Below are 27,473 nucleotides of genomic sequence, written 5' to 3'. Positions count from 1 at the left end.
AAATCAGATAGGCAAAAGTGCCTTCAATCAAGTGACAGAGCTACAGTAAAGGCAACCAGGGAGAAGTAAATAAGATTTTGGGGCCCTCCATACAGCCATTGAATGTGGATCATCAGCTTCCTGGACCCCCATTCATGCTCCATTGTTGGTTCCCCTCCAAATCACACTGAATCGGAATTTTGAAGGAAGGGAAAGTGTGATTTGAAGGAGAGCATCATACAGACGACAGAGAAGGAACGGAGGCACAAAAAACTGCCGATATACTTTACAACATGGCCGCCTGTCATGGATGCTTTAGCTGAGATTCCTGCATTGCAGGGGGTTGGACTAGATGACCCTTGGGGTCCCTTCCAACTCTACATTTCTACGATTCTAACATTAGTATGGATGTAGTTAACCAGAAGCAGAGGGGGCACGTGCTTTCTACGGCCACCCTCCCCAGAGGGAACTGGGATCACAATGCCAAGGGACTCCTCTGAGGAAGTCTGTCGTGCAGCTCTACCAGGTAGGCCTCAATGCACCTTCAAGTGAGTGGAGTGGTCCCTGAACCAGTTTGGTTGGGAAGAAGACACAGGGGGTTTATAGGTGTATATAAGGGGCTGCTCCCTATCGCCTGGCCCAGCTGCTAAGTTTATGGCAGTAGTAGCAAGATCAGAATCGGATTTCCAACCCATTGTCTCCGGGACAGAAGAGACGGACAGAAGTGGGGGGCAAAGGACTTGGACGGGTGTCCTTCCTTCCCTCTCCCATGGAAGCGGGGTTTCTACAGCTACACACACTCTCACAAGACACCTTGAGATCTCATATTGCACAAATTGAGAACGGGGTTGGGGAAGAGAAGAAGACCAGATAAAATATCTCCTTGTTAAAAATATCCCTCAAGGGAGGGGGAGAGACAGGGTACAAGGGGGCACGGCACTCATCCAGGAGTGTCCACAACTTTGTCACCGCCCAGCGCTGGACATCAGAGGCAGATTTTGTGTGGCCGGAGACTTCCGGGACTGTTGTTTGGCCTCCTCCGCATCTCTTCCTTCATGTTCAAAAAGACAGGCTGTGCTGAGGGAACGGGGTGCCCAGACTTTATTGAAAGCGAACCCCTTCTGCTGCCTCTCCTCACCCCACTGGCCCTGTGGGGGTTTCGATATGGGGCAAAGCCCACACAACCCACCATCAAGGGCAGGCCTGGAAATGGTGTGTGTGGAGGCACTAATAGGTCCAAAGTGGGCAGGGCAGAAATGAGGCCCAGGGACATGTCCCCAACCAAAGGGTGGCTGTGGGGGTTTGCGGCCTAGCTTCCTGCCCCCTGCGGGTGCGGCACGGGGCTCGGCGGGTACCTTTTGGCAAGGAGCTAAGATGGCGGCAGTGGGGAGGTTGGCCTTTCCTTGAGAGAACAGCTCCCTCCCTCTCCAGTCAGTCATGGCTCAGAGACCCCTCAGGCCGACTTTCGAGGCGGACAGCCTGCCCCGAGATGGTGGCGAATTGCCCAAGTACCCGTTTCCTTATCTCTGGACGGGCCTCCTGGCCCCCGCACCCGCCTTTCCTACAGGCTGACCTTCCGACACCAGAAAGTGCAGCCCTGGACTCTTGCGGCCTCACATATTGGACGTGAGCTTCGCTTTCCCAGTGTCCACGTCGGGGCTGAACGCCACAGAACCTTTGCGGGACGGGGCGGCTGTGTGGCGGGGTGTGGTGGCAGGTGACTGCGGGGTGCTGGGTCCGCTCACGGACCGACTGGACCCCGAAGTGGCCTGCTGGGGCGAAACAGGACGCCTGGCAGTGCTGGGGGCTGGCTTGGCCAGAAGCCCGGGGACCGAAGGAGATGACCGGTACGTCAGGTTCCCGGCCGACTTCCGGGCTTGCTGAGGGGGGCCCATGTCCGCCGGCTGGGTGAGCCGGTTCGGCAAGGAAGGCTGGGAGGCTGAAAGTGGCCTAACATCCTGGGTGAGGCGGCCTGCCGAGAGGCCCTGTGTGCTGCGGTGTTTGACCAGCTGCTGCGGCTGCAGAAACAAGGAGATGTGGGAGCCGGTGGCCCGCGAGAGGCTGTAGTGGAGAGTCCGTCCGGGTGGGATGGCCGCAATGCTCGCCGGCTGCTGCAGGAGCGAGGTGGAGACAGAGGTGCCGCGGGACTTGGAGAGCTGAGGCTGGCTTGGGGCAGCTTCCGCTTTCTGTATGGGCTGCGGGATGGGGGGTCCGAGAGGAACGCCGCGGGGGCCGATGCTTTCCAAGGGCGAGGGGCACTGGACCATAGGGGAGGACGGGGACCCGACCGCCGGCGTCTGTAAGTGGGACTGCGCCCCCGAGGCGGGAGAGCTGACCGAGGAAGGGCGCGAGCCGCCCAAGCTGGGCTGGGAGCGCCGGGGCTGGCGAGGGTATAGGGCGGCGTCGGGGGACAGAGGGCTGGTGACGGAAGAAGGGGGCAGGAAGATGTGAGCCGCGAGGCTCTGCTGGTGCGTCAAGGCAATGGCGACGTTTGTGGTGGCGGCGGCGGTCTGCAGCGGAGCGTGCACCAGGGGCTCCCAGATCACAGCTTTGCCGCTCAGCTCGCGCCCAGCCACCACCGGCGGCAGCTCTTGGATGTTGTGCGCCATGTCCTGGTCGTGCTTGACGATTTGCTGAATGATCTCTTGGTTGACGGAGCTGGAGCTGTGTTCGGCCCGCTTGCGCAGCAGGATGGAGTTCTTCTTACCTGGAGAGACACCCGGGGATGAGCAAAGGGAATTATCATCATCATCATCATCATGTCCACACACAGCAGCAGAAGAGCTTCCACACTAGGCCTTGAGCAAACACAGCCACTTTTCACTGTGCCAGAGGCTTTGTCAAGCTACCTTGGGGTGAATTATGCGCAGGTGGGCAAAGGGCAGGGGGACGAGGGAAGGAGAGGATGGCAGAAATCGAAGACTGTCTCTTGTTTAGAGTAGGCCCGTTAGTGGGCCAAAGTTAGGTTCATTAGTTTCGATGGGTCTGCTCAGAGTTGGGCTTAGCTGGATAGCTATCCAGAGAGGGTATAACAAACTTACAGTGGTGCCTCACAAGACGAAAATAATCCGTTCCGCGAGTCTCTTCGTCTAGCGGTTTTTTCGTCTTGCGAAGCAACCCTATTAGCGGATTAGCAGATTAGCGCTATTAGCGGTTTAGCGGCTTAGCGGCTATTAAAGGCTTAGCGGCTAAAAAGCTATTAGCGGCTTAGCGGCTTAGAAAAGGGCGGGGAGCGAAAAAAATCGCAAGCCCATAGGGAAATTCGTCTTGCGAAGCGCATCGAAAAACGGAAAACCCTTTCGTCTAGCGGGTTTTTCGTCTTGCGAGGCATTCGTCTTGCGGGGCACCACTGTAGTTGGTCTCTAAGGAGCTACTGGAAGGAATTTTTTTTTTTTGTCTCAACTACGGCAGACCAACACGGCTACCTACCTGTAACTACAACCCAGAGAGTAAGAGAGAAGGGGCGAAAAGAGAGTGAGAGCAAAGTGAGCAGCAGAGAGAGAGGAGGCGATGGCAAAAAGAGAGGAATTGAGAGAGAGGTGTGGCAGAAAGAGGCACATCCTCCAACTCTCCCGGAGAAACCTGGGACATCTGTTTTTTTCTTGCGACAGCATGGTAGCCCTTTGGGCACTGTGATCTCTCATATGATTTCGTGCCACGATTCCCCCCCCCCCCCGGAAATCTTTTTTGGGGCTGCGATCTGGCACTGTGCCTGAAAAAAGCAGTTTTATCGGGGGGGGGGCAAAATTGTGGCACAAAATTGTTCAAAATCACAGTGCCCCAGATGGCTGCTGTGCTTTCATGAATAAAAATGGGAAGGTGAGTATGAAGAGGGAGTGCGTATTTTTGTGTGCCTGTGAGAGAGGGGGGAGCAGAAAAAGGGAGAGATAAGCAGGGGGCTTGTTTTTTGCTTCATAATCAGTGCCTCTGACCCCCCCCCCCAGAGTCCCCCCACCCCTAGGACAGGAGTGGAGAACCTCAGGCTGAATGCTGGTCTCTATGGCTCTCTGGAGGTGGGCTGGTGGGAATGGTGGCCTGGGAAGAATCTATATTCTTCCCAGGCCACCCCCCACACCAGCCCAGTTCCACACCCTCTGTGAGTGTTTCCCCCTGACTGGGATGTGCCTGTGAGCTCTGGTCTTGCTTCTTGCTGGTCTGGATGCAGGAGAGAGGCATTTTGTGAGTGTCTGTAGAAACCAACTGTGGCGTTTGCCTCCTAGGTGGGTCATAAGGAAAGGGTTAAAATGAGTGTGATGTGATTGGCCAGTGGAAACTGATAGGAGGAGTTAGGGTTAGAGGGGGAGTTGTGTGAAAGTCAGTTGAGAGTTGGGAGTTGGAGAAGGGAGAGGGAGGAATAGTCTGTGGGTTGGTCGAGTTGTGTGGTGAGAGAGTGAGAGGAATTATTAGGTGGAGTCAGATAGTTAGTTGGGATAATCAGTTTGAAGTTGTTAGGAACGGATAGGACAGTTAAGGCAGTGTTTTTCAACCACTGTTCCGCGGCACACTAGTGTGCCGCGAGATGTTGCCTGGTGTGCCGTGGGAAAAATTGAAAAATTCAAAAGATTTAAAAATAAAGTATTTTATAATTTTTCATATTTCTGTTTACTTACTATTTCATAATAAAGTAATTATAAAATACTTTCTTTGTGTTTATTTGATTCCTATTCAAGAGACTTACTTTATATATAGTCAATATAGGCACAGAGTTAATTTTTTTAACATTTTCTAATGGTGGTGTGCCTCGTGATTTTTTTCATGTAACAAGTGTGCCTTTGGCCAAAAAAGGTTGAAAAACACTGAGTTAAGGAACTAAGATCAAGAAACTGCCAAGAAATATTAACTGTAACCATAAGCTTGTTCATGCCTATAAAATAAACTTGATTATTTGTTAATGTTAACAACTGACTGGACTCCATGTGTACCCATGGGAAACGGATTGGTGGCAGCGAAGAACACAAGTACAGTGGTGGCACAGGGTCAATAGATCGTCAAACGTCCAGGGACCCTGTGTGATCGCCACACCAACCTACTGTACAAATGGCAGAATTTACTTCCGTTAGTCTGCCTGCTTCTTCCCCTGGTCCCAGCCTCCACCGGCATGTGTTCTCCAGAAGCCTGCCCAGAAGGGAATGAGGCCCCACCCCTCTCCTAGCCAGTGCGTTGGTCCAAGTGACCAATAGCCTCCACCCACACGTCTCACCTATGCGGTCCAGTCGGTCCATGGCGACGGTTTCGAAGGCCCGGCGCATCATGGGATATTCCTCCAAAACTTCATTGAAGTTGTCCACTGAGAGCGAGTAGAGGCGGCAGTAGGTGTCGGCACGCACGCTGGCCGTACGCCGGCCGCGGGTCAGGAGGCAGATCTCTGCAGGGACCAACCGAGGAGATGAGGATCAGGAACAGTTTCAGGTGTTTGCCAGGAGAGGTTTGCACCCTGTCACTTGATCACCTACGGCAAGCAAGGGTCTCCTCCAGGGTAACTCTGGGAGAGGCAGTTTGGGGAGGAGAGCCTGTGCATCTATCTTAGGCCCAAACTGTTCTCATTCTCCTCTACAAAAAGGAGTTACTGGAGCTGACACAAATAGCATGTGTGTGTTTTTTTTGTGGGGGGGGGGGAGGAAACCTGACCCCTTTCAAGCCAACCTGCTTACCCAAACTTTTTCCCTATTTCCCTTTCAGCACTAATTCAGGGAGGTTGCAAAATGGGACCCAAAAAAAGAGTCCTAACCATTCAGAGTGAGGTCAGAAAGCATTTACCTCTCTCTGATTTGGCTTTGTGATGTTCTCACCTAGCCAAACCTGATTGGTTATTTGGTGCTGTGATGTCATTACGTTGGTTACGTGATCCCCGATTAGTTGGATGTTAGAGCACGTAGAACCTATCAACAGCAACAACATCAAATTTGCCAAAGAGCAGCTGCCAAGAATGGAAGGAAACAGGAGCAAATTGGATTAAAACAGTGTGGGTGTTCTTGGTTGGGCTACAAAATCATTGGCATTCACACCTTGAACATCATTTATTGCAGGAATGCTGGTTATTGCCTCAACAATTCAGTAACCCTGGTTCGCCAGCCATCTTTAAGCTTGAATTTTGAAAGTGTAAATATATTTGAAAAACACAAAGCCATGTTTTGGAGCTTGCTGATTCTTCCTGTTATGTACTGAGTGAATAGGATCCAAAATGCAGCAGTCTGATTGGTCCTAGAACAATAGGATCCAAAATGCAGCAGTCTGATTGGTCTGAGAACAATAGGATTCAGAATGCAGCAGTCTGATTGGTCCTAGAACAATGCAGCAGTCTGATTGGTCCGCAGCAGCCACCCAATCCAGCTCCAGATGGAAGTGAATCCACAACCTGATTGGCCTACAGGAGAATTCCGGAATTAGCCAATCACGTGCAGCCCATTGTGTAAATAATGTATATAAAGCAGATACTTGGAGGGGACTTTCATTCCTCCTCCCACTATGAGCTGAATAAAGAGCATGAAATCCACTCTCGACTCTGAGTATATTTCACCTCCCCATCCCCCCTCCTCTAAAACCTACCCCCAAAGTAGGAACCATCTGAGAGCTTCATCTCCTTGGAGCCTCGAGTCAGGATGCTGACCACGCCGTGTTGGATGAAGAACATCTTTTTGCCCACGGTCCCTTCCCGGATGATGAAGTCCCCCGGCTGGAAGACCTCGAAGCGCAGCTTGGTCAACATGGCCGTCACGAAGTTGGGGTCAGCGTTGGCAAACAGCGGCATGTTGGCCACCAGGTTGCGGCAGTTGAAGTTGATTATTTCCTAAAAGGGGGCGGCAGGGCAGGTCATAAATCAGAAAGGAGGAAAACCTGCGCATGTGAGAATCGTCTGAGTGAGTTTTTGGAGCGCTGCTGGAAGCGGAAGGCATAGAGACATGTCTTGCTCTGTGCTGGGCTTTGGGGGCACCCTGCCCCCCTAGAAACCCAAGATGAGAGCATCAGTGCTGTGAGCCCCTCCAACCTATGCTCAGGTTATATATATGTGTAGAAAAAAAGGAATATCCTAAAGACCCCACAGTCTCTGTTGACTGTATTCCAAGGAAACAGAACCCTAGGCAAGTGTTGTGTATCTTACTTGTCAACGATTAGGTAAAAGGTAAAGGTAAAGGTAAATGGAAGCAGGTGGCACTGTGGTCTAAACCACTGAGCCTAGGGCTTGCAGATCAGAAGGTTGGTGTGTTATGTACTGAAGTTCTCACCCTGGGCCAGCAGGGGGATACTGTAGATAGTTATGCAAATGAAGGATCGAAAGTGACGTTCAGTGATTGGATAGTTTTTATGCAAATGAAGGATCGAAAGTGACGTTCAGTGATTGGATAGTTTTTATGCAAATGAAGGATCGAAAGTGACGTTCAGTGATTGGATAGTTTTAGAAAGTTGCTGCAGTAACGTTGTACTGGAGCTCTATATAAGCAGGCTGACTGAGCCCTTCAGTCAGTCCTGGCCTCTGAATAAACAAGAGCTGTTTGAAGAATCACTGTGTCGTCTGATATGTTCACCCACAACGTAACATGGTGGTTCGAATCCCCGCGACGGGGTGAGCTCCCGTTGCTCGGTCCCTGCTCCTGCCAACCTAGCAGTTCGAAAGCACGTCAAAGTGCAAGTAGATAAATAGGTACCGGTCCAGCGGGAAGGTAAACCGCGTTTCTGTGCGCTGCTCTGGTTCACCAGAAAGCAGCTTAGTCATGCTGGCCACATGACCCAGAAGCTGTATGCCAGCTCCCTCGGCCAGTAAAGCGAGATGAGCGCCGCAACCCCAGAATCGTCTGCAACTGGACCTAACGGTCAGGGGTCCCTTTACCTTTACCTAAAGGTGGATCGGTTAAGTCCCGTCAAAGACGACTACAGGGTTGCGGCACTCATCTAACTTTCAGGCCAAGGGAGCCAGCGTTTGTCCACAGACAGCTTTCCGGGTCATGTGGCCAGCCTGACTAAACCGCTTCTGGCACAACAGGACACCGTGATGGAAACCAGAACGCACGGAAACGCTGCTTACCTTCCCGCCACAGCGGTACCTATTTATCTACTTGCACTGATGTGCTTTCAAACTGCTAGGTTGGCAGGAGCTGGGACAGAGCAACAGGAGCTCACCTTGTCACAGGGATTTGGACCACTGACCTTCTGATCAGCAAGCCCAAGAGGCTCAGTGGTTTAGACCACAGCGTGACCCGTGTCCCACTGTCAGAGGCACGTACAACAACATGAGTTTGTTCAATTAAGACTCCCCCCCCCCTTAGCTTATATGGATGCTGTTTTCCAGTGAAGATGTGTGGATCCCCTTTTCCATATCCCTGTTCCCCAACCTTGACTACCCCTCCCTCTCCCCCTCCAGAGATGGGTGCTGCCCAGGTACGTACCTCTTTGAGAGGTTCGCTCAGCTCCCCCAGGATGTTCTCCTCATCAAACATCTTGCCTTGGTAACGGTGTTCGTAGTACTCGTGGATCCGTTGGCGTGTGTCTCCCGGCAGCTTGTGGAAGGACATGTATTGCTCCACTTGCTTGTACTAGGAGGAGAGACGAGGGGAGAAGAGAATCAGAAGAGCCCTGCTGAATCAGGCCAGAGGCACAACTTAGTGTGGTGTAGTGGTTAAGAGCGGTGGACACGTAATCTGGTGAACCAGGTTCGATTCCCCGCTCCTCCACATGCAGCTGCTGGGTGACCTTGGGCCAGTCACACTTCTCTGAAGTCTCTCAGCCCCACTCACCTCACAGAGTGTTTGTTGTGGGGGAGGAAGGGAAAGGAGAATGTGAGCCGCTTTGAGACTCCTTCAGGTAATGATAAAGCGGGATATCAAATCCAAACTCTTCTAGTCCAATGTTCTGCTCTTGTGGGAATGTTCAGGGAGGCAGGAGAGGATATATTGTTTATTAACATCCTTCCTAACTTATGCTAGCAAGTTCTTTTACTTAGCCGAGTTTTACATTCCCCTTTTAACTGCACAGCAGGTTGGAGGGCTTGTGTAAGCTTTTCACTATTAGCCGCTGGCCACCGCTACACCTTGTGGCAATGAGTTCCACAGGTGAACTGCGCCCCGCATGAATACATACTTCCTTTAGTCAGTCCTGAATCTTCCACCATTCATGGGAAGTTGCCCTCGACTGACTCTAGGATCCATCTAGCTTAGTACTGCCTGCACTGACTGGCAGAGGCTCTCCAGGGTTTTGGGGAGCGTTCTCTCTGCCCTTCCTACCTGGAGATAGTGGGGAACGAACCTTGGGACCTTTCCATGCATAGCATGCACTCCACCCCTGAGCTACGCCCCTTTCGCTTAAAGATTCTAAGTTTCTAGTCCTCATTGTTCCGAATAAAAGACCTGATTAAATAGGAGCATGGGAAGTAGTCTCGGACTGAGTCAGACCCTGTGATGACCTGGGAATCTGATTCAGAATCTGAACCTGCACAGGAGTCCTCGCCTCCAGGGCCGGCTGAGCTGGGGCAGGGGCTTGAATCTGAAGGGCCTGCACCTGTGCCACGTCCTCAGGAGCAGATACCAGCTGAATCTGCTCTGGCTCCAGAGGTGACCGAGGACCCATTGCCTGCAGGTGCTCCTCTCCCAGCTCTGTCAGGAGAAGGTGAGGCTGCCTCTGGGTCCAGTAACCCTCCAGCCTCTCCTGCGCTGCAGAGGCTCAGGGCAGAGAGGTGGAGGGAACTGGGTTCTCTCAGGAGGAGTGCTCGCCTTAAGGCCAGGAGAGGCGGGTCACCTGTGGGCCGGGACCGCCCTATGCCTCAGAGGAGATAAAGGCCAGTCAGCCCAGTCCCAGATGTTGGAAACCTGTTTCTGCCAGCACCCAGACCTGTTTCTCCGGAGTTCCCGACCACGCCCGGCTTCTTGCTTTGGACCCCGCTTCGCCCTTGGTGGACAGTCTCCAGACCCTCGGCCCAGGACCGGACTCTGACCACGCCTCACGGGAAACACCCCCCCCCCCGGGACCAGCACAGACCCCTTGCTCCAATTAGCTCAGACTACGCTGACTATTCTAGCATTGCATGGCAACTCTCAGTTTCTGGCCTGCTTTAAAACTGACCGGCGAGGTGAGCCTTGCAAGAGCTCAGCTCGCCCACAAGGCACTCTGCAAGACATCAGGTCCTCCACAAGCAAAACCGGGCGACCCTGCAGCTCACCTTCTCCTGGTACTGGCGGCGAGAGGAGTCCAGCGACTGGATGAGGGCGGTGGCATGGCCGATGAACATGGCGTAGCAGGTGGCCCCCACGATCATGCTCAGCATCGTGAGCCAAACGTCCGTCATGCCCTCAGGAGCCTGCTGCCCGTACCCGATGCACAACATGTGGCTCATGGCCTTGAAGAGGGCGTGAGAATACTGCTTGCCCCACGAGTCATTCTGTGGGGCAGAGAAAGAAGCGGCCTTCAGTGCAGGCCGGTCGTCGGTGTGCACATTTGCGGAGATGGGAGCAGTCTTACCTGCACAGGTCCATTGAAACAGCTGTTTCTGGTCAGTATGGTTACCTAGGGTAACCATAGAGATCACCTCCAAGTGACCACACACTTTAATTTTTATTTTATTTTTTAAACCCACTTCTTCTCATCGTTCTCGAACAGGGTTTCCCAAACTTGGACCCTCAACTGTTTTCGGACTACAATTCCCATCATCCCGGACCACTGGTCCTGCTAGCTAGGAGTTGTTGTCCAAAAACAGCTGGAAACCCAAGTCTGGAAAACCCTGTTCTAGAATTATGAGCTCAAGGGAAAGTTAAAATTTGGAAGGGTGATGTGACCAGAGGTGTTTTGACCATATATCAGCTAGAACAGTGTCTCCCAAACTTGAGTTCCCAGCTGTTTTGGGACTGCAATTCCCATCATCCCTGATCACTAGCCTTTATTTTAATAAATATATTATTATTATTATTATTATTGGAGTTGTAGTCAGCTGGAAACCCAAGTTTGGGAAACTCTGTTCTAGAATTATGGGCTGGTTTAACGGCTGGTTTAAATAGGAAGTAACCTTACACTGATATGAAACGATACGATACAATACGATAATCTTTATTGTCATTGTCCCATACAGAACACCGAAATTGAAAATCTACACCAGACATTCATAAACCAACAAGCCTGCTATCCCAGCTATCCCAGCCTGGTTAGCCCCCTAAAACTCTGATACCCCATAATTAAATACAATATACTCCCATAGAGACTACCTTACACTGCGTTTAAAACCAAAATTGCATTTGAATAGAAACTGTTTCTCAGGCGGCTAGTCCTAGTCTTTATAACCCTGTACCTTCTTCCAGAAGGCAAAAGCTGAAAGAGATCATTTCCGGGGTGCGCACTATCCTGCACTATCTCTGCAGCTTTCTTATCGCACCTGGAAGCATAGATTTGATCCAAGGTAGTGCCTGGCGTGGGACACAGGTGGCGCTGTGGGTTAAAGCCTCAGCGCCTAGGACTTGCTGATCGAAAGGTCGGCGGTTCGAATCCCTGCTGCGGGGTGCGCTCCCGCTGCTCGGTCCCAGCGCCTGCCAACCTAGCAGTTCGAAAGCACCTCCGGGTGCAAGTAGATAAATAGGGACCGCTTACCAGCGGGAAGGTAAACGGCGTTTCCGTGTGCAGCTCTGGCTCGCCAGAGCAGCGATGTCACACTGGCCACGTGACCCGGAAGTGTCTCCGGACAGCGCTGGCCCCTGGCCTCTTAAGTGAGATGGGCGCACAACCCCAGCGTCTGTCAAGACTGGCCCGTACGGGCAGGGGTACCTTTACCTTTTACCTTTAGTGCCTGGTGTGCTCTGGTCTATGGGGTCATGAAGAGCTGGACACGACTAAACGACTAAACAACAACAACAAGGGCCTCTACCTGTCTTAAGCTGGCTCTGCCTGTTTATAGGAATGCCATGGAGGGGCCCTTACCACCATGTGGTTGATGGAGACCCAGCAGTCCTCAGGGAAGTCCTGCAGCATGGGGACCAGGAACTGGAGACAGCCGTCCCAATGGCAGAGGAGGAGCATCATCCCAATGAGGTTGAAGATCCGCACCACTGCGCTCGCCAGGTCATAGGTCATGTGGAAGATCTGGACAAGAGGAGAGAAAGCCGGGACAGGCCGTGAAAGGAGAGACAGAGGCTGCCTGGGGTGTCTTTCGACTGCATGACCCTAAACGGCCTTGGTCCAGTATACCTGAAGGAGCGTCTCCACCCCCTTCATTCTGCCCAGACACTGAGGTCCAGCTCCGAGGGCCTTCTGGCAATTCCATCACTGCGAGAAGCAAAGCTACAGGGAACCAGGCAGAGGGCCTTCTCGGTAGTGGCACCCACCAGATGTCAAAGAGATAAACAACTACCTGACATTTAGAAAACATCTGAAGGCAGCCCTGTTCAGGGAAGTTTTTAATGTGTGACATTTTGATGTATTTTTAATCTTTGTTGGAAGCCGCCCAGAGTGGCTGGGGAAGCCCAGCCAGATGGGCAGGGTACAAATAATAAATTGTTGTTGTTGTTATTACGACCATGAGAGTGGACCACTTGTTCGGGTTTGGGTCTCACTTTAAATACGCTCGTTGTTTTTAATTATCTGATGTGTGAATAACCTTGAGACGGTGGTTTAGAAGGCAATTAAGAAATTAATTGTAACCACTGCAGCAATAATAATACAAATCTGTGGAGGTTCATGGAACAGACCCCTCTAGGGGAGTTTGGGCTTGGGTGAGCTCACAAAACTGCAATATTTCCCTTAGGAAATGAGAAAGATGCTTCATGCCAGGTCTAATCTGGATTTTATCTTATTTTTTGTGAAAATTTAGTTGTTTCTAGCTGTTTGTTTGTATTAATGACTATTTAATCGCCTTATTCATCTTTTGCAAAATGTTCTAAGCTTTTATTACAATTAAGTGGTATGTAATTCTTGTGATGGGCGGTGGGGGAATCTTGATTATTTAATTAATTCAGGGCACCAGAGGCTTGTGCAAATCATAGTACAGCAACAACCAAAGTGCACTATTATTATTATTATTATTACTATTATTATTAATTGAGTTTATACCTGGAGGTCTCAGGGCGGTTCACAGAAAAGATCACAACATATATAATCAGAATAAAAACAACAACCCAATAACAGCACCCCCCCGAAAAGAGCCACATTTTAAAAGGGTATAGGATGTCAAACAGATCAACCAAAAACCTGGTTTAAAAGGAACATTTTTTGATCCCGTTCGCATCCCAAGGTACCACTGTACATGAACGGCCTCGGTCCTGTATACCTGAAGCAGCGTCTCTACCTCCATCGTTCAGCCCTGGACACTGAGGTCCAGCTCCGAGGGCCTTCTGGCGGTTCCCTTCTTGCGAGAAGTGAGGTTACAGGGAACCAGGCAGAGGGCCTTCTTGGTAGTGGCACCCGCCCTCCCTTCAGATGTGAAGGAAATAAGGAGCCATCCTATCTTTAAAAGACATCTGAAGGCAGCCCTGTTTAGGGAAGTTTTTAATATTTAACGCTGTGCTGTTTTTAACACTTGATTGGGAGTCACCCAGAGTGGCTGGGGAAACTTAGCCAGATGGGCAGGGTATAAATTATTATTATTATTATTATTATTATTATTATTATTATTATTATTATTATTATTACCATTATTACCATTATTACTATTATTATTATTGAAACCAAAGGCAGCCCGATCAGGCTACATACAAAAGGCCATGGGTTGCTGGTAAAGTGGGAGGCCTATCAAGCCCAACCTGGTGGACCACCGTACTTTTGCATCTACCTTGGTCGGAGTCACATGGTGCAGTGGTCCTGATGTTGACTCACCTCCTCCCACTGGTGGATGTAACGGATGAGGCGGGAGAGGCGCAGGAGGCGCAGGAGGCTGAGGATCTTGGTGAAGCGGACGATGCGCAGCGCCCTCGCCGTCTTGTAGACGTCGGAGTCCACCTGGGTCTCCAGGTCCACGATGAGGAAAATGTAGTCGACGGGAATGGAGGAGACAAAGTCCACCAGGAACCAGGTCTTAAGGTACTTCATCTTGATGGTGTGAGGGTCCAGGATGATCTCGGTGTTGTCTTCCACCACGATGCCCGTGCGGAAGTTCAGGACCAGGTCGGCCAGGAAGAAGGTGTCCGAGAGGACGTTGAAGACGATCCACGGAGGGGTGTTCTCGTCCTTGAAAAACGTGATGCCCACAGGCAAGATAATGAGGTTGCCAACCATGAGAAGCAACATGATCAAGTCCCAGTAGAACCTGCAAAGGGAGTAGAAACAAACGCCCTTTGTCACAGCAAGGAGGGAAAGAGGATCTGCCAGAAATTTATTTGAGGGTTTTGGCTAAATTACATACACAGACACTCCAAGTGTCCCTATTTCCCAGGGACAGTCCCAGATTTACTGAAGCCGTTCTGGTTTATGATTTAATCCTGGAATGACCCGCTTTTCCTTTGGACGTCCCTATTTTCATTGGAGAAATGTTGGAGAGGACGGTCGGATGACCCTATTTTCATTGGAGAAATGGCGGAGGGTATGGAATAGGACTTTTTTCAGCCAGAACTCAGTTCCGGCGCCTCTCAGTGGGGCGCTATTCATGGGCGTAGCCAGGATTTTTGTTGGGGGGGCAGGCTTTTGGGGGGGGCGGAACCTCAGTTAGCTTTGATTTTTTTTCAATTTTTATTGCTCGGGGGGCAGCTGCCCCCTCTTGACTACACCCACGGCGCTGTTGCCATTCTAAGAGAATGAGGGAGGTGTTTATGGTGAGTTCCAGCACCTCTTTTTCTAGAAAAATAGCACTGGACGTCCCTATTTTCATTGGAGAAATGTTGGAGGGTATGCACACATGGCAGTGTCAGAAACTCAGATAGATAAGCTGGTTGCCAAATAGCACCTTCAAACCTAGTTTGCAGTCACCACAATGGAATATCTCAGTGCCCCCTTTTTTTTACACTGCAATTTATCGTCGTTATTCATTTCATTTCTATACAGTGGTACCTCGGGTTACATACGCTTCAGGTTACATACGTTTCAGGTTACAGGTTACATACGCTTCAGGTTACAGACTCCGCTAACCCAGAAATAGTACCTCAGGTTAAGAACTTTGCTTCAGGATGAGAACAGAAATCGTGCAGCGGCGGCGTGGCGGCAGCAGGAGGCCCTATTAGCTAAAGTGGTGCTTCAGGTTAAGAACAGTTTCAGGTTAAGAACTGATCTCCAGAACAAATTAAGTACTTAACCCGAGGTACCACTGTACTGCCTCTGCACTGGCATGGCCTATTTACGATTGGTGTGTATTGGAACCTATTTTATTTCCCCCAAAAACCCCCGCTGGTATTAGTAGTAGTAATAACAATAACTGCAGGTTCAGATTTGCTTTATTTCTATGTAGTTCCAAAAAGCCACCCTCCAGGCACAAGGGAGGGGTATCAACAGGTCTGGGGGAACCCCAAGGTTTACCAAAGGACCCCCCAATAAAGGGGGTGAGCCTAAAAGAGGAGGGGACTCAAATCTGCCCAAATGTGGACTGAGCATGCTCAGTGGTCACAAATTGTAGACCATCTTCCATCTTCTACCACAGGTGGAATGGAAAGTAGGAGGGAGAAAGGAACGGAGTATGTGGGAAAGGGTAAGGCTGGCTAAAACCCTGAACAGGAGCGCTCCATCCCTTCTTTTGCAGGATGTTTCTAAGCTCCTGATACCTTTTCTGTGAGAGAGCGTGCTCCCTCTCCCCAGATTGGGATGCTAGGAGGTAGTGATTGCGCAATGGAGTGGCAAATGTACTCTGGACGTGCTCAGAGGCACCCTACCTAACCTTATAGTTGTTTCATAGGTTTCTGATGCTCTGCCCAAGCACTGAAGCTGAATTTGCAGGGCTCCGGTGTTCCTGCTCTCATGAGATTTTTCTCCAGTCTTATCCTCTTCTTTCTTAACTCTTTTGAGTCACAAGGATTGGATGGGATGGGTGCGCAGAGGGCAATCAAAGGGATAACATATCCCTGTACCTTTCCTGCTCTTCATCAAAAGCATAAATCAGGGATCAGCAAACTTTTTCAGCAGGGGGCTGGTCCACTGTCCCTCAGACCTTGTGGGGGGCCGGACTATTTTTTTTTTGGGGGGGAACCATTTCCTATGCCCCACAAATAACCCAGAGATGCATTTTAAATAAAAGCACACATTCTACTCATGCAAAAACACACTGATTCCTGGACCGTCTGTGGGCCAGATTGTGAAGGGGATTCGGTCGGATCCGGCCCCCAGGCCTTAGTTTGCCTGCCCATGGCGTAAATCGATCAGTCAGCCTATAGATCACAGAAATAAAAAGAAAGAAAGGCCTGTCATTCACAGCCATTTATCCAGGGGAGCTTTCTTTGTGAATTACAATCTCCATCTGCCAGTTGGCTTTTCGTTTTTGTTAAGGGCTCAAAGAATTAATACAGAGAGAAGCCATGTGTTTATTGACCAAAGATCATTACGCGATCAACAACGCTTAATCCTATTTCATTTCTCATCCTAAGGAGAAGGTCAAAAGCCTTTGCCCTGTAACATACCATCTGTCAAAGATCGATGAACAAGGCCTGGAGACAATGAGAATTCCTCTACGCTGAGCGGAGTGAGCAAAGGATTATGGGAGTCAAGCCAAGCATTTCTGTCCATTGCTCTTATAACGTCAAGTTTCTCAAAGTGGGTGATAAGACCTGATCTAACTTAGAAACTGATAAAAGAGGAATTTTCCGTGGCGCTGTGGGTTAAACCACAGAGCCTAGGACTTGCCGATCAGAAGGTCGGCGGTTCGAATCCCCGCGACGGGGTGAGCTCCTTTTGCTCGGTCCCTGCTCCTGCCAACCTAGCAGTTCGAAAGCACGCCAAAGTGCAAGTAGATAAATAGGTACCACTCCGACGGGAAGGTAAATGGCGTTTCTGTGTGCTGCTCTGGTTCACCAGAAGTGGCTTAGTCATGCTGGCCACATGACCCGGAAGCTGTACGCCGGCTCCCTCAGCCAATAAAGCGAGATGAGCGCTGCAACCCCAGAGTCGGCCACGACTGGACCTAATGGTCAGGGGTCCCTTTACCTTTACCTCTCCTAGCGGGTGACAAGACCTGATCTAACTTAGAAACTGATAAAAGAGGAATTTCCCCTTAATATTGTCCGATTCCCAGAAACCCTCAGGGGAAGCATTTCCCAGCAAGGAGGGTGCACTGTTGGAAGAAGTTTCTCCTGTTGAATATCTCCTGTTAAAAGCAGAGAGCCTTTTCATCATCTCGGGACACCCCTGACTTATTCTGGGAGGGTAGAAATCCACACTGAAAAACAACCCCAAGATTGTGCAGCCAGAAAGTTGCCTTATAAAAATAAAGAGCAGAAATGTTTGTGTGCGTGTGTTGTTAGGATTCTTGTTCCATGCTTGCAGTCATGAGATTGTTGTCTATCACACGACGGTGTATGTTTTCATTCCACCGTGTGGGAAGTGACGGAGACAGGATGTTTTGGTATTACTGTGTTTCCGTGATGTAGGACTATTGTCCTTTGTTCTTTCCCTTTGCTGTCTGATGAGAAGGAGGAAGGAGCTAAGTCAGAATGCTCCAAGTGTATTATATGTAAATAAACGTAGTTCAGCCAAAATGCTGTGCTACTGAGTCTGTTACGCAAACTGCTATACACTCTGCAGGATCCTAAAGCGTGCTAATGCCTTTTGGTATCCGTCGCTGTGATGTTCAGGCTGGAGAAAGCTTTTGAAGCTCCCGAACGACTCAGAAAGTTATTTTTTGGTCACAATCAGTGCTATTTTTCTAGAAAAAGAGGTGCTGGAGTTCACCATGAACTTCTCCCTTGTTTTCTTAGAATGGCAATGGCGCCTACTTGAGAGCCACCAGTGTTGAGCTCCAGTGAGCTCTGGCTGAAATAAATAAATAAAAGCGCCCTGGTCGCAATGGAAATGGTTTGGTTATTAACGGGGAAAGTGGTTTAGATTTCCTTTTAAATATTACACACTGCAACAAAATGGTGCTGTCTAGAGCGAAGCTCTTCAAGGCCCCAGTCACCCCGTTCCGCTCTCTTCCCACCAACTTTCTGCCACGACCTTCTGGCGAATACAAGGAACTGCACTCAGCACTTAAAACATCCACCCAGAAGTTCCAAGGTGACCCGAAGGTCACCTTGAGCCGTCTGCAGTTGAGCTGAGGTGAGTGAACCAAGGAACAAAGCTAGGAAAATGCCGGGAATAGTCCTTGCAGATTAGAAGCCATCCCCAGCCTTCTGGTAAAGGATGAACTCGTTTTCGCAGGCCCTAGAATTTTCCGCTCAGCTGACTTTTTCGCAGGTTCCCTTTTACAGGGTTGCCTTGAGCTGGCAGACTGAGACTGCTGCTGTGGGATTCCCTTCTCTGTGCCAACTAAATCCCCAGTTCCCTTTTTGGCAATTCCCAGGTTCCTGCTGTGCCAGATGCCAGGGAGGCAAGTGTCACTTACTGGTACCCTGGGCGTACGTTGCTCAGATAGGAGACTGACTCTTTGGTGCAAATTCCAAAGAGCGCCATAACCCCAGAGTCAGTCACAACTGGACCTAATGGTCAGGGGTCTTTTTACCTTTACCTACTTGCTATTATATATATAAAAAACTTGCTTGTTTCTTCTTTTTCACCCCCAACTATTTTGCCCCAAAAGCCAACTCACATTGACTCTGGTTTGTGAGAAATCACTGTGTGTGTGAATTGGTTCCTGATCTCTATTGACATGTGAACACATCTGTTGCTCAGGGTGTGCCAAATACGGAAATCTTCAAGCTGTTAAATACAGAGAGCAGCGAGGAGACCAAGGGAAACAGCCCGCATGAATTTCCACATGGCCACAGATTTGTTATGCAAACACAAGATGGGCAATCATTCTGGTGCGAAACCTGGCAGCCCGACAATTGCATCGCCTTCCTGTTTTTAAAACACCAACATTCTAGCCCTCAGGCTTTTGGAGTCAAACTTTGAAAGAGAGTTCACCTTCTCCTCCACTGCTGACCAAGCCTCTTTTCTGTTGTAGCCTGTGGCCCTCCAGAAATTGTTGGACTCCAATTCCCATCAGCCCCAGCCAGGGCAGCCTAGGATCAGGGATAATGGAAGCTGTAGTCCAAAGAACGCTGGTGAGCTAGAGGTACCCATGCCACATTAGAGAATCATTCCTATGCCTTTAGCAGGGGTGGGGGGCCTTTTAAAGGGGGAGGGTCATATTCCCTTCTGGGTGTCATGGACTGGCTGGAGGCTCCAGCTGGGGAATCCCCAAGGGAAGAAGGCTCAGAGCCAGGGGGTTGGTGGCAGGATGGGGGTGAGTCAGAAGGAGAGGACTGGGAGCAGGAGGTGTCAGAAGCTGAAGAGGCAACAGGGTTTAGTGAGCAGGAAGAGTCTGTGTCAGAGAGCAGTTCAGAACCAGAGGCAGAAGCGGAGGCTGGAGAGGAGGGAGGCCAAGAGGCAGAGATTAGACAAGCTGCCGAAGAAGCCCGGGAGTCTCCTCTTCCTGCGAAGGGCAGCTCCCCTCCCTCCCCAGTCTCCCAGAACTGACTGGCAGCAGTTCTCTGGGGTTATAGACAGAGAACATCCCCAGCCCTACAGGAGATGCTAGGGATTGAATCTGAGGTTATCTACATGCAGAGAGAGTGCTCTGCGATAGAGCTATCCCTCCACAGCATCATCCTGGAGTGTTCATTTGGTCCATGCTACCCTGTACCTCCAAGGTGCAGAATTTGTGGCCCTCCATATGTTGCTGGCAGGGCCGGATTTAGGTTTGATGAGGCCCTAAGCTACTGAAGGTAATGGGGCCCTTTATATGTCCAGCTGTCCTTTGTCAACAACAAAATGTCACTGTTTTTTTGTGTTGAATATATGCTACATGGTAATTTGTGGACCTAATAGGTATCTAAAGCCATCTGCACATAACAAAATATGTATTTTTTCAGAGTAATTGTTGAACTGAAATCCGGAATAAATTAAGTTTGAGAACCAAGGTACCACTGTATATAGAAATGAGCAAACCAGTGATATTTTAGGGAGCAGGCTAGCAGGCGGGGCCCATGACTTACAACTCCTAACACCCAGACCGTTGGACATGTTGGCTGGGGCAGATGGGAGTTAGAGTCCAGCAATGTCTTGAATGCAACAGGTTCCCCTAACTACATGTAAACAACACTTTACAACCTTCTTCTAAGACAGGGTTTCCCAAACTTGATTTTGGACTACAACTCCCATCAGCCCTGGCTAGCAAGACCAGTCATCAGGGATGATGGGAACTGTAGTCCAAAAAACAGCGGGAGACCCAAGTTTGGGAAACTCTGCTCTATGAGCTCATGGTAGCCAGCAAGACACACACCCACCCACACCCCGTTTCACCTTCACAGTAACCCTGTGAAGTAGGCCAAATTGAGAGATCATGATTGGCTTGAGGCCACCCAATGGGCTTCACAAGTTAAGCAGGCATTTGAACCCGGTCCCTGTCCAGAAAAGGGAGGCTGGTCTATGAGGGTAAATGGGGCAGTGCCCCACCAAGCTCAGTTTGCCCTCAGCCAGTGCCCCACCTGTGGCCTCCTTATCTACATCCAGTCCATAATAATAATAATAATGGTAATAATAATATTTTATTTATACCCCACCCTCCCCAGCCAAGACCGGGCTCAGGGCGGCTAACACCAGGTATAAAAACAACTGATTAAAATACAACTTAAAAACAAGATTAAAATACAACATTAAAATGCAGCCTCATTTCAGCAGAAACTCAAATCAAAAACTTTTGGGGGATGAAAACGTCAAGTCTTCACCAAGGCCAGCTATCCAGACTGGTCCTACACGGGCCAGAAAAAAGCCAGGGAAGTCCCCAAATAGGAGTTGCAATACAGAAGGAGAAAGGAAAAAAGAAAGAGGGGGTGGGAATCAAATTGATTCCAAGCCAAAGGCCGGGTGGAACAACTCTGTCTTACAGGACCTGTGGAAAGAAATCAGATCCTGCAGGGCCCTGGTCTCATGAGGCAGAGCGTTCCACCAGGCCGGAGCCAGTGCTGAAAAGGCCCTGGCTCTGGTTGAGGCTAATCTGACTTCCTTAGGGCCCGGGACCTCTAGGGTGTTGCTATTTATGGACCTTAAGGTCCTCCGTGGGGCATACCGGGAGAGGCAGTCCCGTAGGTACGAGGGTCCTAGACCTTGGTCCTAGTCCTAGGTCCATGGTGGTGGTTCTGCCTGTCAGCTTCCTCCACCTTCTTAGTCTCAGTGTTGCGCCTTGTAGGGGGGAAGAGGAGGAGGGTGGGACAAAACTAGAATCTAGAATTAGCTGGCTCCTCTGCCTGCCACCGGCTCTGGCGCCACCTACTGTTCAGCTCCCTGCCTTCCACTCCACCAGCTGAAAGGGGCTTCAGCCACCACTGGCTCTAACCTTCTGGGAGGTTAAAAGGAGATTGCATGTTCTGACAAGTAGGAAAGAGCCTGGCACTCAGCCACAAAATGTAAGTGAATTACAAAGATGTTAGTGGCTTCACAATAGTCACCTCTCCATCCCCACATAAACACTGTGCTCCTAGCTATCGACTCGTTTTTGTCATCAGCCTAAGCCTGGGATGGGAGAATATTTTCCTTGGCAAGGGCCATATTGGCTCACAGTAAGGCTTCCGGTGGGACTGCATGCCAGACAAAAGCACTTGAGGGGTATATGAAGCAGGGCTGCTGAGAGGAAGAGGGGTGTGGCTTGGGGATACAGAGAGAGCCCAAGGGGCCAGACAGAGAGGTGGGAGGTGGGTGTGGCCTGGGACAAAAGTGGGTGGGGCAATGGAGGTGACAATTGGCTTTTGTACAATATGGTTTCACCGAAGAATTGATGCTTTTGAATTCTGGTGCTGGAGGAGACTCTTGAGAGTCCCATGGACTGCAAGAAGATCAAACTTATCCATTCTTAAGGAACTCAGCCCTGAGTGCTCACTGGAAGGACAGATCCTGAAGCTGAGGCTCCAAGATTTTGGCCACCTCATGAGAAGAGAAGACTCCCTGGAAAAGACCCTGATGTTGGGAAAGATGGAGGGCACAAGGAGAAGAGGACGACAGAGGACGAGATGGTTGGACAGTGTTCTCGAAGCTACCAGCTTGAGTTTGACCAAACTGCAGGAGGCAGTGGGAGACAGGAGTGCCTGGCGTGCTCTGGCCCAGGGGGTCACGAAGAGTCGGACACGACTAAACGACTAAACAACACAATATGGTTTGAATTTCCTTAGATAAATGGCCCTGTTGATCACACCTAACCCGGACACAGGTGTTTTCGTATAAACTGCGGATGAGAAGCAGTAATCATCTATCTATGTTTGAGGAACTCAGTTTTTCCCAAAATCTGTCTCGTGATATCAGATCAAAAGCAGATTTAAAATCTATAAAGGCTGCATAAAGGAATCCTCCTTTTTTTGAGGTATATTTTTCCACAAGGTGTGGGAGTAGTACTGATCTATGATTGACCTTGATTGGCCTTGATCTATGGTTGACCAATATGCCCTGAAACCAGCTTGTGCTTCTGTAAGCACATGTTCTTGCTCCATACAATCCACAAGTTTAGCCACTCAGAGGTCAGAAGCTTCTACACACACACACACACTTTTTTCTTTCTCTCCTCCAACATCCACCCATGCAAGCAAGAAGCACTGGCCTACTTCAGGGTTCAATCCAGCCAGGCCAAAAAAATTGAGGAGGGTGTTTGACAGGATAGCTGAGAGGCATGGCTTGGGGAGAGGGTCCGGGGGCCACATAGAGAGGCCTGGAGGGCTGAATTTGGCTCCTGAGCCTGAGGTTTTCCACACCTGGCCTAGGCTCTTCAAGGAAAGTCCTGCAACCCTTTAGAAAGAGGAAGATGCCTTATAACAAGTCAGATTGTTGATCTATTTAGTTCAATGCTATCAGTACTAAGTAGTAGGCATTCTCTAAGATACCTGAAGGATCATCTCCACCCCCAATGTCCAGCCTGGACACTGAAGTCCTGCTCCAAGGGCCTTTTGGAGATTCCCTCACTGTGGGAGGTGAAGTTGCAGGGAAGCAGGGAGAGGGCCTTCTGTGGAGCAGCCTCCCATCAGGTGTCAAGGAGATAAACAACTACCCTATTGGCCTGAATATAAGCCTCACTTTCCCCCCAAAATCCGACCGTGAAAAGTTAAAGTGCGGCTTAAATTCACAACCTTACAAAACCTGCCTTCTACGATACCACTGCTGAAACAGACATACGGTAAAACGGAATGGGTGCGAGTCCCTGCGGAATTTAAAGGAGCGGTTTATATCCTGATATTGTCTTTTAACCCCCCCCCCTTGAATTTTATTTGCTTATATTCGGGCCAATATCGTATATGACCTTCTGCAGACATCTGAAGATAGCCCTGTATTGGGAAACTTTCAATGTCTGGTGTATTATGTGTTCTTTATAATCCGTTGGAAACCGCCCAGAGTGGCTGGGGAAACCAAGTCAGATGGGCGGGCTACAAGTCATTGTTGTTGTTGTTGTTGTTGTTGTCTTAAATTGGGACATTTGACATGCAAAGGATGCCAAACAGCCTCAGCCCTGTATGCCTGAAGGGGGGTCTTCACCCGCATTGTTCAGCTTGAACACTGAGATCTAGCTCTGAACATCTTCTGACAGTTTCCGCACTGCGAGAAGTAAAGTTACAGTTAACCAGGCAGAGGGCCTTCTCCGTAGTGGCACCCACCCTGTGGAATGCCCCCTGTCAGATGTCAAGGAGATAAGTAACTATTCAACTTTTAGAAGACATCTATAGGCAGCCCTGTATAGGGAAGTTTTCAATGTTTAATGCTTTATTATGTTTTTGTATATACTGGAAGCTGCCCAGAGTGGCTGGGGTGACCCAGTCAGATGGGCAGGGTACAGATAATGAAATTATTACCCTTAAAGGATGTGCTTTAGCACCGAGCTATGATCCTTCCCCCTGAAGGATTCCTCTGCCTAGGGACCCATGACAGACAGGCAGGAGGACATAGGAATGTGTCTTACACTGAGTCAGACCATTGGTCCATGTAGCTCGGTGCTGTCTACACTGACTGGCAGTGCCTCTCCAAGATTTCAGACAGGACTACCTGGAGATGCGGCCAGGCAAGGCAGACGCTCTGACCACAGAACTACAGTCTCTGTTTGCAGGCTCCCCTCCCAGCCCCCTTAACCTAAGGTTACCAGATTTTTTTCAATGAACCTGGGGACACTTTTCAAATTCAATTGATTTCGTATGGGGACTGATTTGTTAATCCGGGGACTGTGTCCAGGAAATGGGGACGTCTAGTACCCTTACCTTAACCTTCTATTTACATCCACAGCAAGAGCTGGGGTCCTTGTTTGCGTTAGCAAGGGCCAACACAGATTGGTTAATCCGGACACATGGCATGGGCAAGGCCCAGGTGGCACACACAGACCGGTCAAGGAGGAATTTAAGGCCTCTGCTTTCCTGCAGGCAGGATGTGAAATGAGAGCACCTGGTCTGGTGGATCAGGGATGACTCACTCCCCCCCCCTCCCCTTCGCTCCTCCCGCCTTTTTAATAGTGGGGATAATTCGGAATCTGTCCTGGGAGTTTTACTGTAAACTGAATGGCAGGAGATATAAATAGAACGAATAAATGAATAAGTAAACAACGGGAAGACGTGGCCCAAATAGTCCTGCGAAGGGTGGCTGGCCCTGTTGCTTCAAGAATATATATGTCTCTCTCTCCTTCCCCCGCCCCCTTTTCGCCTTGCAAGGAGAGGGGGGGTGTGCTAAAGAGAAGTTGGTGAGGGTAATGTTGTGGAAGAGGCCGATGACGCCATGAATGCGCCCAGCGCTTTATTTTAAGAGCAGCTCGCAAAAAGCCCCCGCCCCGAGGACAGCCCAAAGCAAACCACCACCGTCTGGCCCTTCAGACGGCCTGGGCGAGTGCAGCTTGCAAGCGAGAGAGGTTCAGCACCTCGGACAGCGCCCCGCGCCCCGCGCTCTGATTTCCCACGACCCGGTCCTTCTTCCAGGGCGCACCCACCTCCACCCCCGTCGAGAAGCGGGTCCCTGGGGTGGGGGTGCCCGAAACCCACCCCCTCCGGCGCGCTCACCTGAAATCGCTGTAGGGATGGATGATCCAGTACCCGACGGACTTGACCCTCTGCTGCTCGATCTCCACCGCCTTGTGGCTGCCAAACATGCGGAGCGAGAACTTGTTGACGGCCGGCTGCAGCATGGCGCCCAGCTGCCGCTGCACGAAGGTGCCCTCGGGGCCGTCGGGGCTGGCGGTGGCGGCAGCCGCGGACGCGATGTCGGCGGCCACGATCTGCTCGGCCACGGTGGCCGGCGCCATCTCCGCTTTGCTGGGGGCCGCCGAGCCTTTCCGGGTGGGGGGCTCCGACCTGCCGTCGGGGGGCTGGCAGCCCGACCTGGATCCGCCCGGGGGCCTCCCCGCGGCCTCGCCGTCCATCACGGGCTGCGGCGGCGGCGCCTTAGGGCGAGGGTCGGGGGGCCCCTGGAGCGGCCGGCGCGCCCCCTCGTGGGGCTCGGCGGCGTCCATGGCGCTGGTCGTCGTCATCGTCCCTTTAGGCGGGCGCCTTTCCTTCAGATGCCCTTGCCCGGGCGGCCCCGCTGCCCTCTCTCCGAGGGCGCATCCCCTCGCCCGCCCCGCTCGGGCCCGGCTCCAGCGGGGAGGAGGGCGCGCACAGCCTGGACGGGCGGGCGCTTGGGTGGGGCGCGCGGAGAGGTAGCAGGCAGGCCCGGGGCGCGCATCAAGGGCGAGGCTGGCGTCGAGCAGCCTCAGCTGGGTCCGGGGACCGAGGGGCTACCTCGCATGGCCTCCCCCGGACGGGCGAGGGGGTCGCCGGTGCCGGAAAGCCTGTTGCGCGCCCTCGCGCGCGCGCCCAAGGGAGCGGCAGCGGAGGAGGTGGAGGGTCGTCAGCCGGGCTGTCGGAGAGGGCGAGCCGGAGGAGCCATCCTCGTAGGAACGGGCAGGGAAGTGGCGGCGGCACCAGGGCGCGCAACAAACCCAGTGGGCGCCGCCGCCGCCGCGCGCAGGGGCGGCTCTAAGGAACGGGCAGCCGGAGGGGTGCTAACTCGGCGAGGGGAAGGTGCCATCTAGCGTCGGCCGGCAGATCGCCAGCGGCTGGGGCGGTGCCGAGGGTGGGGGGCGGAAAGGCACGCGCCTCGGAGGTGCCCACCCCTTAGAGATGGGCGGGGGCAGGGAATCTCCTCTGTGGGTTAATGACGCCTGTTTACCTGGGGAGGTAAATTGCATTGCTGCCATGGCGATGGTGATGGTGGCGGCGACCGCTGTCATTTCTTTCCGGGGCTTGGACTCTTGATTATCTGCCACCTTATTTTTTATTTTATTTTTGCGTGGGCGGGTTGTCTTAATCTAGTTTTTCTTCTTTTTCTTCTTCCTTGAAAAATTAAAAAATAAAATACAAAGTGCGCCGAGTAAGATGAGATACGAAAGAAGAAGAAATCTACTTGCTGTTGTTTTTTAAGAGACTTGCTTTTTTAAAATGCTGGTTTTAATGTATGTATTTCATAGGAGCCAAGTCCTAATGTCCGAGGTCTTTTCAGCCCCTTAATAAAATATTTGAGGGGGCCGAGACACCCCTCCTCCAAGCTGATGACCACTGGCATTATGTGTGTGTGTTGTGATTATGTGTGGCGGTGCTTACCTGAGCCCCCCAATATTTTATTGAAATTGGCACCCTGTGTTTGTTTGCTTGCTTAAAAAATGTACTGTAAGTTGCATTGGATTCCTGTGGCCCCCAAGAAAGCGACTGATACATTTTATATTGCAAATAAATTTCATATTGTAATCTTATCTTGTGAACTGCCCTGAGATCTATGAGTATAGGGCAGTATACACATTTAATAAAAATATTAAAATGAATAGCAATAGTAGTGGAATTCTGCTCAGAGTAAACCCGTTGGAACGAATGGCCCTAAGTTAGTTTTGGCTATTCACATCAATGGGCGAATATGAATTAATTCAGCCATTTTTATTAATTAATCATTCAATTAATTAATTAATCACATTTGTAGCCCAACTTTTTCTTCCAAAGGAGCTCAAGGTGTCCAACATGTTTCTACCCCTCCCTAATTAATCCCACAACAACAATAAACCTAGGAGGTAGGTTAGGCAGTGGCTGGCTGAATGTCACCCAATGAGTTACACTGCCAGGAGGGGATTTGAACTCAGGTCCCAGTCACTTGGGTGGGTCTGCTATGATGATGATGATGATGATGGTGATTTCATTTCTATACCGCTTTATATTTTAAAGAAAATCCCAAAGCGGTTTACGGCATATTAAACATCAACAAAACAATGCAGAATCAAGCATTTCTGAAGAAAGTCAAATATAAAGTACACAGTCAAAGCAACACAATTGACAGGAAACCAAAATACCACCTCAAAGATTTCTCATTACAAAGGAGGTCAAATAATGGAAACATATTTAACACAAACAAAGACAAAATCTTAAACATTTTGAAAGAAAACATTGCTAAGTGAAGTCAAATATAAAATGCACATTTAAAACAGCATAATTAAACAGAAAATA

At 50.5% G+C, this 27,473-nt stretch overlaps 2 protein-coding genes across 2 annotated transcripts in view; one reads left to right on the top strand and one right to left on the bottom strand.

Moving 5' to 3' along the window:
- Positions 1-27,473, top strand: part of LOC309358665 (complexin-3-like) — a 123,954-nt gene that overhangs the window by 53,759 nt on the left and 42,722 nt on the right. The window lies entirely within an intron of this gene.
- HCN3 (hyperpolarization activated cyclic nucleotide gated potassium channel 3) lies at positions 351-25,489 on the bottom strand. The gene is made up of 8 exons (XM_081891375.1): positions 25,008-25,489; positions 13,759-14,188; positions 11,869-12,030; positions 10,127-10,345; positions 8,361-8,507; positions 6,526-6,766; positions 5,180-5,344; positions 351-2,686 (listed from the first exon to the last, which is right to left on the bottom strand). Exons 1-8 carry the CDS (start codon positions 25,472-25,474, stop codon positions 1,593-1,595), a joined length of 2,925 nt encoding a protein of 974 aa, XP_081747501.1. The 5' UTR covers positions 25,475-25,489; the 3' UTR covers positions 351-1,592.

This window comes from Podarcis melisellensis (assembly GCF_964234715.1).
Source record: "Podarcis melisellensis genome assembly, chromosome: 16".
Taxonomy (NCBI): Eukaryota; Metazoa; Chordata; class Lepidosauria; order Squamata; family Lacertidae; genus Podarcis; species Podarcis melisellensis.
This window is presented reverse-complemented; position numbering and strand designations above follow the sequence as displayed.

Excerpts from the sequence above, each read along its gene's own strand:
- HCN3 (XM_081891375.1), bottom strand. The coding sequence starts at position 25,474 with ATGACGACGACCAGCGCCATGGACGCCGCCGAGCCCCACGAGGGGGCG. Across the intron at positions 12,031-13,758 it reads ACATCCACCAGTGGGAGGAG|ATCTTCCACATGACCTATGA; the intron begins GTGAGTCAACAT and ends CCTCTTGTCCAG. Across the intron at positions 8,508-10,126 it reads GCCGCCAGTACCAGGAGAAG|TACAAGCAAGTGGAGCAATA; the intron begins GTGAGCTGCAGG and ends CTCTCCTCCTAG.